We start from the raw sequence: 13,288 nt of genomic DNA, 5'->3' as shown, positions 1-13,288 counted from the left end.
AGCTTCTGTGCTTTCTGTGTCTCTGCTCTGTCTTCTCTAACATAGAAAGTACTCCTGGGTCAATGTGAGCTTCTGTGCTTTCTGTGTCTCTGCTCTGTCTTCTCTAACATAGAAAGTACTCCTGGGTCAATGTGAGCTTCTGAGCTTTCTGTGTCTCTGCTCTGTCTTCTCTAAGCCCCAGTGGGTGGAGGCAGATGAGCGTTCACACTGAGCCTGGTTCTGGTTCTGCTGGAGGTTCTCCTCCCTGTTAAAGGGGAGTTTTCCTCTCCACTGTCGCTTCATGCATGCTCAGTATGAGGGATTGCTGCAAAGCCATCAACAATGCAGACGACTGTCCACTGTGGCTCTACGCTCTTTCAGGAGGAGTGAATGCTGCTTGGAGAGACTTGATGCAACCTGCTGGGTTTCCTTAGAGAGGAAACTTTCTCACCAACCTGGAGGATCTGATGGAGTCTGACTTTGGAAAGAGCCTTGAGATGACGTGATGTGAATTGGTGCTATATAAATAAAATTTAATTGATTTCTGTCTATCCATAAATGCATCTATCCATCCATCTATACATCCATGCATGCATGAGTTCGTCCAACCACTGTTCAGTCCACTTATTATTCCATCAATTCATCAGTTCATCCATCAGGTCATCTAACCATTCATTGGTTCATTATCCATCAATTCATCCATCCATCAGGCCATTTATCAGTCCACCCATGTCACTGTCTGTTCATCTGTTCATCATCTCATCAATTGTCCATCCATCCATCTAATTTCATTTTTTTCCAGCTTGCATATTTATAGCCTGACCAGTGTCTAATATCTGACATAAATCCACAGTGGACTGCTGTATTTACGCAAGCCCGGAAATTCAAGCCTGGAGAGGTATGGATTGTTGATGTTTGCTCGGTAAGAGTGGCCAGGAGACAACATGAGAGAGCTGGGAAAGATCCAGGCAGAGGATTTACTGTGACCAGCTGTAAATATAACAGCTGAAAGACGACCCAGACTGGGCCCGCTTCTAAAAGCTGTGCTTCGACCGGCTCACAAAACCAAAAAGTTTTTTATTCGCCCCCAGAACTGGACACTGAAACTAATCAGTCACTTTCCACATTGTCATACGGACCCAGGGAACCTTAACGAGCAGAGGAGGACGGCCGAGCTGCCGGGCGCGGCACGGACCTCGGCTCCCAGCCGGGGGAGGCCTGAGATGATTTGCATAGCTGCTGTAATGCAGTTAGGATGCAGGTTTCCAGGGAACGCCGCACACCCAGGCAGATTCTGATGCATTTTAATAAACACAGCCGCAGATGGCCCAAAATGTCAGCCAGCAGTTTGGTGAAACTTATGACTTAGTACAGGCGAGCCGAATTAGACTGTGCTGCTGATCAAAATATAATGAGGTATTTTATGATTTCTGTTCGGCATCTAACTTTAGAAAAAAAACATAGGTTTTTAGATTTTGTTTTACTCATAATATACTGTGACCCATAAGCTGATTACTAAGCACTGAGAGCGATTTCATCCCCCTATTTGAAACGCTTCAGTTAAATAAACCTCCATCGTCAATGTGCTTCAGCTTTGTGCTTAAAAAACAAAAATGCTTTACTCCAGGGTTGTTGATGAATGGATGGATGGATGGATGGATGGATGGACGGACGGACGGACGGATGGAAGCTTCCATGCTAACAGTCACTCCCTAACTTGTTGTTTCTCACTCCAATAGAGTGTTAATGTCCAGAAGTTGCCTTAAAGAGCGTTGAAGCAAACACGGGTGCAGAGTAACAACTTTTCTGGACCACAAACGTTTAAGGGCCAATGCAACTGATAGCACCAACAGTGGCCACCAGGACCCAGCGAGGTAAACAGATATCCGTCCTCTGGGACACATGTTTCAACGATTGTTGAAACTGCATCTGTTTATGGGCATTAGAAGAGGCGTGTGAAATGTAACCTGGGGAGGAATCCACGCCCACAACTGAGGTTACACTAAATATTCTGCAACTGAGGTGCAACTGAGGTTACACAGAGGAGCTGGAGCCTTCAGGGCGAACACAGCTGCTGATAAGTGCAACGCTCTGGTGGAAGTATTATGGTCTGGGCTCCCCTTCTGTCAGATTCAGGCAGGAGATTCAATTAGTGCTTTGTGGGGTGTATGATGCATCATATTTCAACACAAACTGACCACTAGAATACTCTTTTTGTTTTTTTTTTAAAACGTTACTGTGCATCTCATCCTAAACACAACATAAACGCCACGGCACACTAAAATACATGTGGCACAAACAACAAAGGCTGTCTAGCAAAGTAATAAATGTTTTTTCTGCTATAAACCTTGTGATAGGCGTTCAGTGTCACTGCCCTCGATCCTCATATTTAAAAAGAACTCTAAAACATGGTAAACATGGGCGGTTCTAGACAGGGGCCAACTGATGACATAATACTGAATCAGTGTCTTATGATGATATGTGCTGGAACAGAAATCATAACTGGTTGGTCCCGTGGGCCCCTTTGATTTTTTACCTTTACATTTTTATTTTAACAATAATTTTTAAATTAATGATTCACTTCCCAAATGGAGGCAGGATCAGAGTTTTCAGGGGTCTGCAACCTGCAGTTCCAGAGACAAATTGGGCTCTGTGGCTCACTTAACATATCAAACGATTATATTTTCCCCGGTTTAATTATTTTCTTCTGTGCCCCCATGAAAAAACATTGTCTCCAGCCTGCCCCCACCCTGGCCCCCTGGGTAAATTTGGTCTGGAACCACCACTGACGGTAAAGGTAGAACACAAGAGCAATAAATGTTCAAATAATGAAACAAAAAGCCAGAAGAACTTATGTCGGCACCCTGCCAAAGGAGTGGAGGCAGCAAACATGTGGAAGAAGCTCAGATAAGATGAAAACTGAACTTGCTAGCCCCCTGGGGCGTGGTGCAAAAACAAAACTGCACATCCCCCCAAACGCAGAACCCATATGGTGAAACATGGTGGCGGCAGCATCATGCTGCGGGGATCCTTCTTCCTTTTCTTCCTCTTCATCACAGACACTGAAGAGTGTGGATGTGACGTGTTTGCCGTAATTATTCATCAGCAGGGGGGGGGGGGGGGGGGATCCCTGTGTCTATCAGTCAGTGAACACATGGCAGCTCTCTTACAGTTTCAGTACTTTTAGAGAGAATCACGTGGTTTTAACAGCTGACTAGGAGCTACATGCGTGTTAGCGACTTTACCTGGCTTATAACAGCCGCCGGGACCAATCAGCGCTGTGTTACCCTGTTATATCTGTGGATCATGGCCACACATGAGGAAGTTGTTCAACTACAACCTGCTGCCGTGGATTACACTGCCAGCCCTTCGTTTGAAGCAACAACTCTTCCCCCGCAGGCTTTACAGACATGATGGTTAAATAACGAGCTGTACACCGAGGCATAACAATAACCGATGAATTCGCATAGCTGTAGCTGTGAAAGCAGGAAGATAAGAGGTGTTGATCGCCTCTTTGGCTGCGATCCAAAGCAGAATGGCGGAGCGGATGCAGTAAAAAAGCCGACAGACAGGCCACACTTACAGGATTTCTTGTGTTCTGGTGGGAAATGACTCTCTCGGCCTGATGCGGGACGGCTGGTCACCAAACTGTCTCCTGTCACAGTCACACAGCTCCGAACCCAGGAAGCTCCCTGCTGACAGCGCCGACCTTCCCCGCAGCCAATCGGAGCGCGGCGCTTCGACGTTCCCCTCCAATGAGACACGAGGAGAGGCGGGGCCATGGCGGTGACGTAGGGAAGGGAGACGGAGGCGTCGCGCGCTGATCTTCCTCCTGTCCTGGATAATGAGGAAGAGATGAAAGGAGCCGCCAGCTGTCGCTTTCTCCTCCGCGTTTCACGGCAGGAGGCGCTGAGGGGAAAAGGAAGAGCCGCGTTGCTGCTGGGGACTTGTAAATATCCGCAAATCTCTCCATTCTGCGGCTATAACATGAATATTACTTTAAAAGTGAAGATTAAAAACCAGACTAAGCCCAAGGTTGAAGCACAACAGATGGAAAAGTTCGCTAAACGTTTTAAATTAAACCCAAACCAACAGGAAAGTTATTTTACGCCCAATTAATTATGCCTTATTAATATTAATCTGGTGTTTACAATTTGCTATCTTTAGTTTTATGATTATTGTTGTAACCAGCAGATTATTTAGGCTGGGATTAGTCCATCCATCCATCCATCCATCCATCCATCCATCCATCCATCCATCAATAGTTTACTGTAAATATGGTCACAGTCGATTGGAAGATACATGGAGCTAAAAGTCTGTTAGATGCTGTATAACAGACTCAGCTCCAGAGCAGAGGTTCACTTTCTGGCAGGATCAGGACTAAATGCAGCCGGAGCTGCAATGAAAACGTATTTCTGTGTTAGAATGGCCCAGTCAAAGTACAGAGAATCTGTAGATTTCTAATGCTGACATCTGAAAAAAAAAAATTCAGGTCTTAGTTGATAAAGCTCATTTTTGTGTTATTAAGTAAAACATAAAACGTTTTAGTTCTGTTTGTACTTAGCAAGGAGAACGTTTTGAGTTGGTTGAACTTTGAATTTATTTTTGAGAAAGGTGAGATATGGACTTTATTTTGCTGTCACACCTCTTCCAGCAAGATGAAGGAAAGAAACATGACATTTTTTAGGTTTTATTTGAGGCTTTAGCACTTGGTGAGCACCTTTCTTTGTACCTCTGTCCAGTGAAATGATTAGAATTTATGAATGAAACAGAGATTTGATCAACAGCACTGTGTGATACTTTTTAAATAATAATATGATCATGCAAACCATTTCTGCATGCAGCAAGTTTTCACCCAAGAGAACGGAAATCCTTCAAGACTGCAGAGGAGTTGACTTTCAAAATGAAATTAAAGACAATCTTATCAGATTTTTCCAGAATTAAACAAGGCACAAACTCTAAATGGTTCTAGTACTTATTTTAATTGAATTTAATTCAGTTTATTTAGAAGCGCAAAATCATGACACATGTCATCTAAAGACGCTTTACCAAAAAAGTGAATTCAGTCAAATCCTACAGACTGACTCCAAGTCAAGTATAGACATTCCAAATGAATCCTAGTTATCAAACAGTGCAGTCAAATTCAGTAATTAAGATTGTTCAGATTCAGTTAAAAAGTTTTCTATCTAAGGAAATCCAGGCTTTCAATTTCCTTTGCACCAACCCCACATGCATGAAGCGACAGTGGAGAGGAAAACTCTCCCTTTAACAGGAAGAAACCTCTCTATAGAAGGAGAACATAAAGTGATGGAATCAGTAGCTCAGCCAGTGCCCTCCTCCAGGACAGCGTCACAACTTAAATGAACACCAGGCTAGAAATAGCTATGAAAGGGGGAAAGCAGAGCAAAAGATAAAAGCTGAAATAATGCAGAATTGGAGAGTAATAGGAGGATGTAGCTGAGTGAGGGGGATCGGTGTTAATGCCCTTCCAGCAGCCTAAGCCTATAGCAGCATAGCTCAGGGAACATGAGCCACTCTAACTATTTCAAAACTTTGTCAAAAAGCACAAAAAGGAAAGTTTTAAGCTTAGTCTTAAAAGTAGACGGGGTGTCTGCCTCATGGACCAAAACTGGGAGTTGGTTCCACAGGAGAGGAGCCTGATAGCTAAAGGATCTGCCTCCCATTCTACTTTTAGAGACTCTAGGAACCACCAGCAGACCTGTGGTACCAGAGCCATGTTCTCTGTTAGCAACATATGGACTCATCGGGACTCTGATGGATGATGGAGCTTAATCATTAAGAGCTTTAAATGTGAGAAGGAGAATTTTTTATCATATTAAAGGAGAGTTTTCCTCTCCACTGTCGCTTCATGCATGCTCAGTATGAGGGATTGCTGCAAAGCCATCAACAATGCAGACGACTGTCCACTGTGGCTCTACGCTCTTTCAGGAGGAGTGAATGCTGCTTGGAGAGACTCTGTTGACCAATCTGTCTGATTTGATTCAATTTGACTTTGTAACATGCCTTGAGATGACAGGTGTTGTGAATTAGCGCTATATAAATAACATTGAATTGAATTGAATCATTTTTATTTGACAGCGAGCCAATGAAAGTAAGGTAAATATAGGAGAAATATGATCCCTTTAAAAAAATCGTACTTTTAAAAAAAAACAACAAAGTAATAGAACAGACACAATGGGTTGAATATATGTGAGCACAATTTATTAACATAAAAAATACAGTAGATGAACTAATTAAAACATTTTAATTAGTTCAAGTTTTACAATTAAGTGTATTGTGTGCAAAAGTTCAAGATGTCCAAATATTTTGAAAAACCACTGTTAATAAAATTGTACACACTGAAGCATGTGGATAGTGGCCACCACCCACCCACTCGGCGGTCCGCTATGGTGCGTAAAGGGGTTTGGCACAAGACTCCGGAGCGCGTAAACAAAAGCACATTGTGTGTGCCGCTGCTGTCCAGTCTGCGCGCCGTGAGCGGACGAAGTGAGCAGTCATTTCCACTGATCTGGACAGAGAGCGTTCTTAATGGGATTATTTTAGTGATTCTCCTGCCCTGCGAGGACATCTAAGGTAGAGACAATTATATCGTTTAATTGTGAATTTAGTGGATTCGTTTACTTTAAAGGTTTCAAACGGATTTTTGTTCTTTCTCCAAGGTGGACAAAGCCTAGAGGAGAATTACATCTTCTGGAAAATAGGACTGGAAGGTGAGTTCTGGTCCACTTTCTTCAATATTCGTGTTATTTTGTCATTTTAGGCATTTCCCAATCAACCAGAATAGTGTAAAATAAGCAGAAAATCAAATACTTTTGTATAGCTCGTCAGATTTACGCACACGCCTAATAAAGTTGGATGTCTGTGTTTCCAGAGATCATGCCTTGCGTCCAGAACCAGTGCGGCTCCTCTCCACAAGGCGCCAGTCCCGCGTCTCAGAGCGCCGGCGCAGAGCGCAGCTGCGACTTCCTCACGCCGGAGTTTGTCAAGTTCAGCATGGACCTGACAAACAGTGAACTCTCGGCTGCCTCATCCGGACCCGGCTTCGGTCCTCTGGTCGACAGCTACGGCGCCAGCTACGACGCGAAGCCGCCGTGCGTCTTCCAGATGCCGGCGGTCCAGACGGAGCTGCCGTGCGTCAAAGTGGAGGATGCGCACGGATGTCCGCGCTATCAGAATCCCCTGCACTCTCCGGAGGAGCTGCTCTCCTCCCAGAGCTCCGTGTATTACTACCGCAACCCCTCGCCGCACAGCTTCCACTCTCCGCATGGACACATCTGGGAGGATTCCGGCTCTCTGTACAAAAACGCCCTCTCCAGATTGTCCTTGTTTTCTCTAAAACACACGCCGCACGCTACGCAGAGTTTCCCCACCTGCCAGGTGAAATTTGACGTCTCCATGAACTCCATGGACGCGGGCGGATCGCACCAACAGCAAGGGAAGCAGCTCGGGATGAGCTTCCCGCGGCCTCTCCAGTTCGCCCACAGCCACCACTTTATGGAATACCAGACCTCTTCGGGAGCCGGCCGAGGACCGATGAGCTCGGAGGGGCTGTGCGCGGTGTGCGGGGACAACGCAGCCTGTCAGCATTATGGAGTGCGCACCTGCGAGGGCTGCAAAGGCTTCTTCAAGGTCTGTGGGATGCCAGTGTCCAGTATTTTTATTTTTATTCAAATGAACCTTTATTAGAATAAAGATAAAAAAATATTCCCATAAATTCCATTGGATCTGGTCATGCTATTCCATGCCATTTCAAATAATTTGCAACAATGAAACAAATTCCCAGTGGACCTCTTGACTGCCTTTAAAATTGGATGTTATATTCCAGGAGCACGTCTTGATCTGTTGATCTCCTGACAGGTGATATATTCCGTATCAAAGTGGCCGGCAACGTGCCATGAATTGCAAAAGTCTCCCCCCTTCATCTGCCAGAAAGATAATCCCAGGGCGATTCTCAAAATTATGAGTGACCACGACCCAGTGTTTACCCAGACTGCCCCTGTCCGCCTGTTGAATCTATTTCCACTGCCTCTGGTGGCCCACAGGAACAAAGGGTGCTGCTGATGAGTTTCAGATGGCAATTTAGACCTTCTGTATGTTCATGTTCATGCAACTGGCTTCCGAAATTAGAACTTCTGTCCCCAAAACTGCATGACATCCGGTCGGTAAAGGCGCTTGCAGGACAACAATAGAACTCACAAAACCAGGGTTAGGTTTGGGGTTCGGTAAACTTGTGCCTGTTGGGTATAAAACAACAGTCTGTGTCTCATATTGTTTGTTTCAGTGTCAGCTGAAGCATATGTATTTTCTTCCTTTATCCATGCAGCGAACGGTGCAAAAAAATGCCAAATATGTGTGTTTGGCTGCAAAAAGCTGCCCTGTAGACAAGCGAAGGAGGAACCGATGCCAGTACTGTCGCTTCCAGAAGTGCCTTGCCGTGGGAATGGTCAAAGAAGGTATAGGCACTGCAACAGAATTACTAAAGCAGGGGTGTCCAAACTCTGCCCTCAAATGACACCACCCTAAACATTTTACACACATCCCAGGTCCAACACACCTGAATTTACCTCTTCAAGTTATCGAGTTCTACAAGGTCTGCTTATTAGCCCTTCATTGATTCAGTTGTGATGGAACAAGGATGCATCTAAAAGTTTCAGGGCAGTGTCACTTCAGGGTCGGAGCTGGAGACCGGAGTCAGAAGCTACATTTTTACATCCGGCTTTTTTCTTGCAGTGGTAAGGACAGACGGTCTTAAAGGCAGAAGAGGTCGTCTGCCATCCAAACCTAGAGCTCTACCAGACTCGGTTTTACATGGCAGCACCCTTCTTAGTGCTCTGGTTAGGGCACATATAGAGTCAAACCCTCCAACGTCTCGCCTGGACTTCTCTAAAGTAAGTCATCCCGTTGATTAATGTGGAACAGTTAATTAAACACTAAAGCGTTAGTTGACTGACTGCATGACTGCAGTTCAAGGAGAGTCCAGGAAATCTGCTGGGTGACGATGCTCAGCACGTCCGTCAGTTCTATGACCTTTTGACACGATCGATGGAAGTCATCCGGAGTTGGGCACAGAGGATCCCAGGTTTTGCCACCCTGCCTAAACTTGACCAAGACCTCCTCTTCTACTCAGCTTTCCTGGAGCTATTTGTACTACGACTGTCGTACAGGTAACAAATTCACCTTTTACAAGACAAACCTGCTGGTCAGTCCATGTGGTGTTGAGAAGTTTAAACTGCTTTTCAGCTTTCCTTCAATTTGAAGCTAATTCCCTGATTTGAGGTATATGCTCAGTAACTGATAGGGCAGGCCTAATTGTGCAACACCCTGGTACAGTCTGCATTCACCCTTACCCTTTCAGCTCATTTTTCCACAAGAGTTCATGTCATTGCAGATCCAGTCCAGAAGAAGGAAAGCTGATCTTCTGCGACGGCTCGGTGTGGCATCGACTGCAGTGTCTGCGAGGCTTCGGGGAGTGGATCGACAGCATTGTTGAATTCTCCGCTAACCTGCAGAGGATGAACCTGGACGTTTCCACCTTTGCCTGCATCTGTACCCTGGCTTTACTCACCGGTGAGCAAGAACTTTGTGCACATTCAACTGCTTCAATCTAAAGCTCTTTTCCAGACATTTGGTCCTTTATAAATGTGTTTTACTTGGAACATTCAGTCACTTTGAAAAAGTGGAATTCATACTTGTGAGTCACTGTAACCATAGGTGATGATGAGTAATTAACAGAGAGATTTAAAATTTGCAGGGGTATAAATGAGTTAGTGGTATAAAAAAGAAATGCACGCTTTGTTTTCTATAGTTATTCTATGAATAAATGGGTCAAACATGTTATACTGTTACAATCATGATTCTTCAATGAAACATTTGTTGGATGATTAATTTAAATAAGAGTACATAAAGAATTAGGGAACTAGTTAGTAAAGTTCTTAAATTGTTAAATGGTTGTGGGTTGGAAATGGCTGTCAAGGGTTCACAATGATTGTCTGATTATTTATGGGGTAAATTGGGTAAATAAATAGCTAAAAGGTCAACTTAGTAGTTGGAAAATGCTTGAATACAAACTTTGATATGGTTAGCTAAAAGGAAAAAAAAACTCTTTAGATAAAATATTCAGCTGAAAGAAACCCAATATTTATTTGACAGATGCAGACAGATGAAGCTTCAAAAAAAGAGATAAAAGAAAAGAAAAAAGCCGAAACTTGATTGTGTTTTTATTATTAAACATTTTTACCGTGCATTTCTGGAATAAACAGCTAGCTTTGTTAGCTTTAAATGGGTAAAAATATCAATTTGTGAAATGTGGTTGCCCATTTATGATCTTCATGGGAACAATTATGAAGTAAATGATCAATTCTGAGCTAAAAGAATGGATAATTAAATGATTGTGAAAATGGCTAACTAGTAACAAAAAGAGAAAATTTAGGCTGCTTGGCGTGAAAAGACTTATTCAGGCTTAAAATATCAAAACATCTATCAAAAAACCCAAAAGAGAAAAAAATGAATTGAATATGAAAGATTTTTTTACATTAATGTTTTTGTTACTTCAGATAAATGCCAATAAAGATCAGAATACATAATATGGGAGAATATCAACAACTATTGGGTGTCAGTTTTGATTTTTCTGATAGTAACCAAGTTTAAGCTAATATTTGCCATCTAAAATGCCTGAAGATGGCTAATTTCAAGATGTGCATTAATTTATTAAAAATATGATCCAAATATAGATGCTACATATTTGATAAAATGCAAAACCTTTGTTAATGAATTCAGCTATCCTTAGCCTAGTCTGGTTAGCTAACAAAAGATTTGCTAACAACAGTTAGCTAAAACAGAATGATGTGATAATAAACTGGTCTTTGTAGATTTTGAACTGTTATATTGCTGGTTGGGGAAGTTGGCTAAAAGGAAAATGGGTTTTACAGGTCTTTAAACCATAATTTATTTGGTAAATAATCCCAATTGTTAGCTACATTGTAAACACTGTTGCAGCTCTCCTAGTTTTTACAAATAAAGCTTTTTTGAATGTGTAAAACTTCTCAAAGCTCGGTATTCAGGGTAGAAACACATTCTTGTAACATTATATTTTTCTAAAACAATTCAGTTAGTATTATTTCTATTCTACATTTTCTCAACAGGCTTGAAAAAAACCTTCTAGACCTCCTTGTGTTGTTGTTTAATGCTAATGCTAATGTTAAAACGTTTAGAGCGCCACGGGCTGAAGGAGCCAAAGAGGGTGGAGGAGATGCAGAACAACGTGGTCAGGTGCTTAAAAGACAACGGAGCTGCAGGTCCAGATGGAGGGGGCCCAAACCGGTGGTCCAACCACTTGTCCAGACTTCTGGAGAAACTGCCTGAACTCCGCACTCTGTGCATCCAAGGCCTGCAGAGGATTTTCTACCTGAAGCTGGAGGACCTGGTGCCACCGCCCGCTGTGATAGATAAGTTATTCCTGGACACGCTGCCGTTTTAGAGACTTTTCGTTTTTTACACAGATGTCGGAGTTTGACTTCTTTCCGAATTCATGGGTGATTCCTGGCAGTCTGGGTTGTTTGTTCTGCATAAAAAAAACGCTTTAAAAATCGAAATTCAAGTTGCTGGGTGAGTATTTGGGCCTAAACATGTTTGGCCTCTACAAATTGTAATTCTTTATAGGGTAACTGTAAATTAAGTAAAACTATGTTTGGACACATTTTTCTGCCTGTTCAGCTTGTATAAAGCATTTTGATATAGAAGTGCTTCTTTTTTCCATGATTATATTTATTAGTGAAATATTGTTCAGTCATATTAGCTACAGATGGTCAGCTGTGTTCAGTCTGTCAGTCATGTCCATGATTTAATAAAACGTTCAAATTAAGTTATTCCTGATTGACCTTCAATTTTTTTATTTCATATAATGTTATTCTATGAATTTTTAGATTTAACAAAGGGAAAAGATTTAGTTTTAAGCTGACATTTAACTGTGATGAATAGTTACAGTGCCCTGACTATTTGTCATATAACATCCTCAAACTTTAATGTCATTTTTTGAAGTTTTATATAATTGTCCTACAAAAGATAGAGCAAAAATCTTGAGTGGGAGAAATACAACACATGTATTTAAAAAAATTCTGTTTACAAATAACAATCTGTGGCAGAAAACGTAGACTGCACATCACCCTGAACACATCATTCCCACAATGACTCGTGTTGGATGGATCATCATGCTGTCAGGAAAAATATGCTGATTTATTTACCCTTATTCTGTGTAAAATAGCTCTAACTCAGTCAGGCTAGAGTTTTTAAGTCTTTGATCTAAGCTCTTCTATTGTTGCTCTGGTTGTATGTTCAGGGTTACGAAGACTTTAAAAGCCTCTAGCAGGTTTTACTTCCTGCATAGCCCTCTCTGTAGGTTCATCCATCTTCACCGCTGCATGATGCTGCCACCACCGTGATTGACAGAGTGCATTGTGCACTCAAGGTAATGTATAGTGTTAAATTGACTGCCCTAATGCACCTTTTATTAGATTATTTAATAAAAAATAAAAAAAACTACTTTTGTTTTTGGAAAGTCTGAAATTACTTTAAAGTTTGTTGTTGTAGCATTACAAGATGTCTAATATATATTTATATTTATATATATATATATATATATATATATATATATATATATATATATATATATATATATATTAATCGTTTATATGGGCCATTCGGGCAGTGGCTCAGGGCAGTGTTGGTGAGGGGGATGCCTAAAGCAAACTTGAAATATGTCACCTGTTTATCGGTTCTGCTTAGAGAAACTTTTTTATTGCTTTATTGCATGTACAGTAATTATGTAAATGGTCCCAGTTCTGTATGGTAGGTATGTATAACACCTTCAGATTTCCTGCATTTTAACTGGTTGGGAGATGGCAAGAGGAGGATCTTACCCACACTGCCATTGATGTAAGAACTGCCGCTGTGCACAGATAATTAAGGTTAGCTCAAGAGGCAAAATTTCTACACGAATAGCCCATCTGTTTAAAAAAAATTTGTTCGCAAATGCATGTTAATTTAAATTTAAAACTAAAGGGTGCATTTCTTCACAAAAAATCAAATCAGTTTAAAGAATACATGTTTGCGAATATATGTTTTTCTGTATCTATAAAAAAAAATTAAAGCAAAAGAGATGAATAAATATTCTGTGCATTCTAAGGCATAGATTTTTTTTGCTCCATAATGTATTTTTAAAGCCATGGGCTGACTGACCTTTCTGCAGCCCTGTGGTCAGATTTGACATTAAAGACATCGGTTTCTGCTGCCG

The 13,288-nt window shown here is 41.9% G+C and overlaps 2 protein-coding genes across 3 annotated transcripts in view; one reads left to right on the top strand and one right to left on the bottom strand.

Annotated features, from left to right (window-relative positions):
* gpd2 (glycerol-3-phosphate dehydrogenase 2 (mitochondrial)) overlaps nt 1–3,690 on the bottom strand; it is a 29,844-nt gene extending 26,154 nt beyond the window's left edge. For both annotated transcript variants that reach the window (XM_012877424.3, XM_012877425.3), the window contains exon 1: nt 3,563–3,690. The gene's annotated coding sequence lies outside the window, so the exon portion shown is untranslated. The remainder of the gene's footprint in view (nt 1–3,562) is intronic.
* A 2,714-nt stretch (nt 3,691–6,404) lies between these two features.
* Nucleotides 6,405–11,865, top strand: LOC105936496 (nuclear receptor subfamily 4 group A member 2). The gene is made up of 8 exons (XM_012877384.3): nt 6,405–6,573; nt 6,660–6,710; nt 6,872–7,629; nt 8,324–8,453; nt 8,731–8,888; nt 8,965–9,164; nt 9,389–9,567; nt 11,211–11,865. Exons 3-8 carry the CDS (start codon nt 6,877–6,879, stop codon nt 11,474–11,476), a joined length of 1,686 nt encoding a protein of 561 aa, XP_012732838.2. The 5' UTR covers nt 6,405–6,573; nt 6,660–6,710; nt 6,872–6,876; the 3' UTR covers nt 11,477–11,865.
* Nucleotides 11,866–13,288: the final 1,423 nt, after the last annotated feature.

This window comes from Fundulus heteroclitus, chromosome 24 (genome assembly GCF_011125445.2).
Source record: "Fundulus heteroclitus isolate FHET01 chromosome 24, MU-UCD_Fhet_4.1, whole genome shotgun sequence".
Lineage (NCBI taxonomy): Eukaryota > Metazoa > Chordata > Actinopteri > Cyprinodontiformes > Fundulidae > Fundulus > Fundulus heteroclitus.
This window is presented reverse-complemented; position numbering and strand designations above follow the sequence as displayed.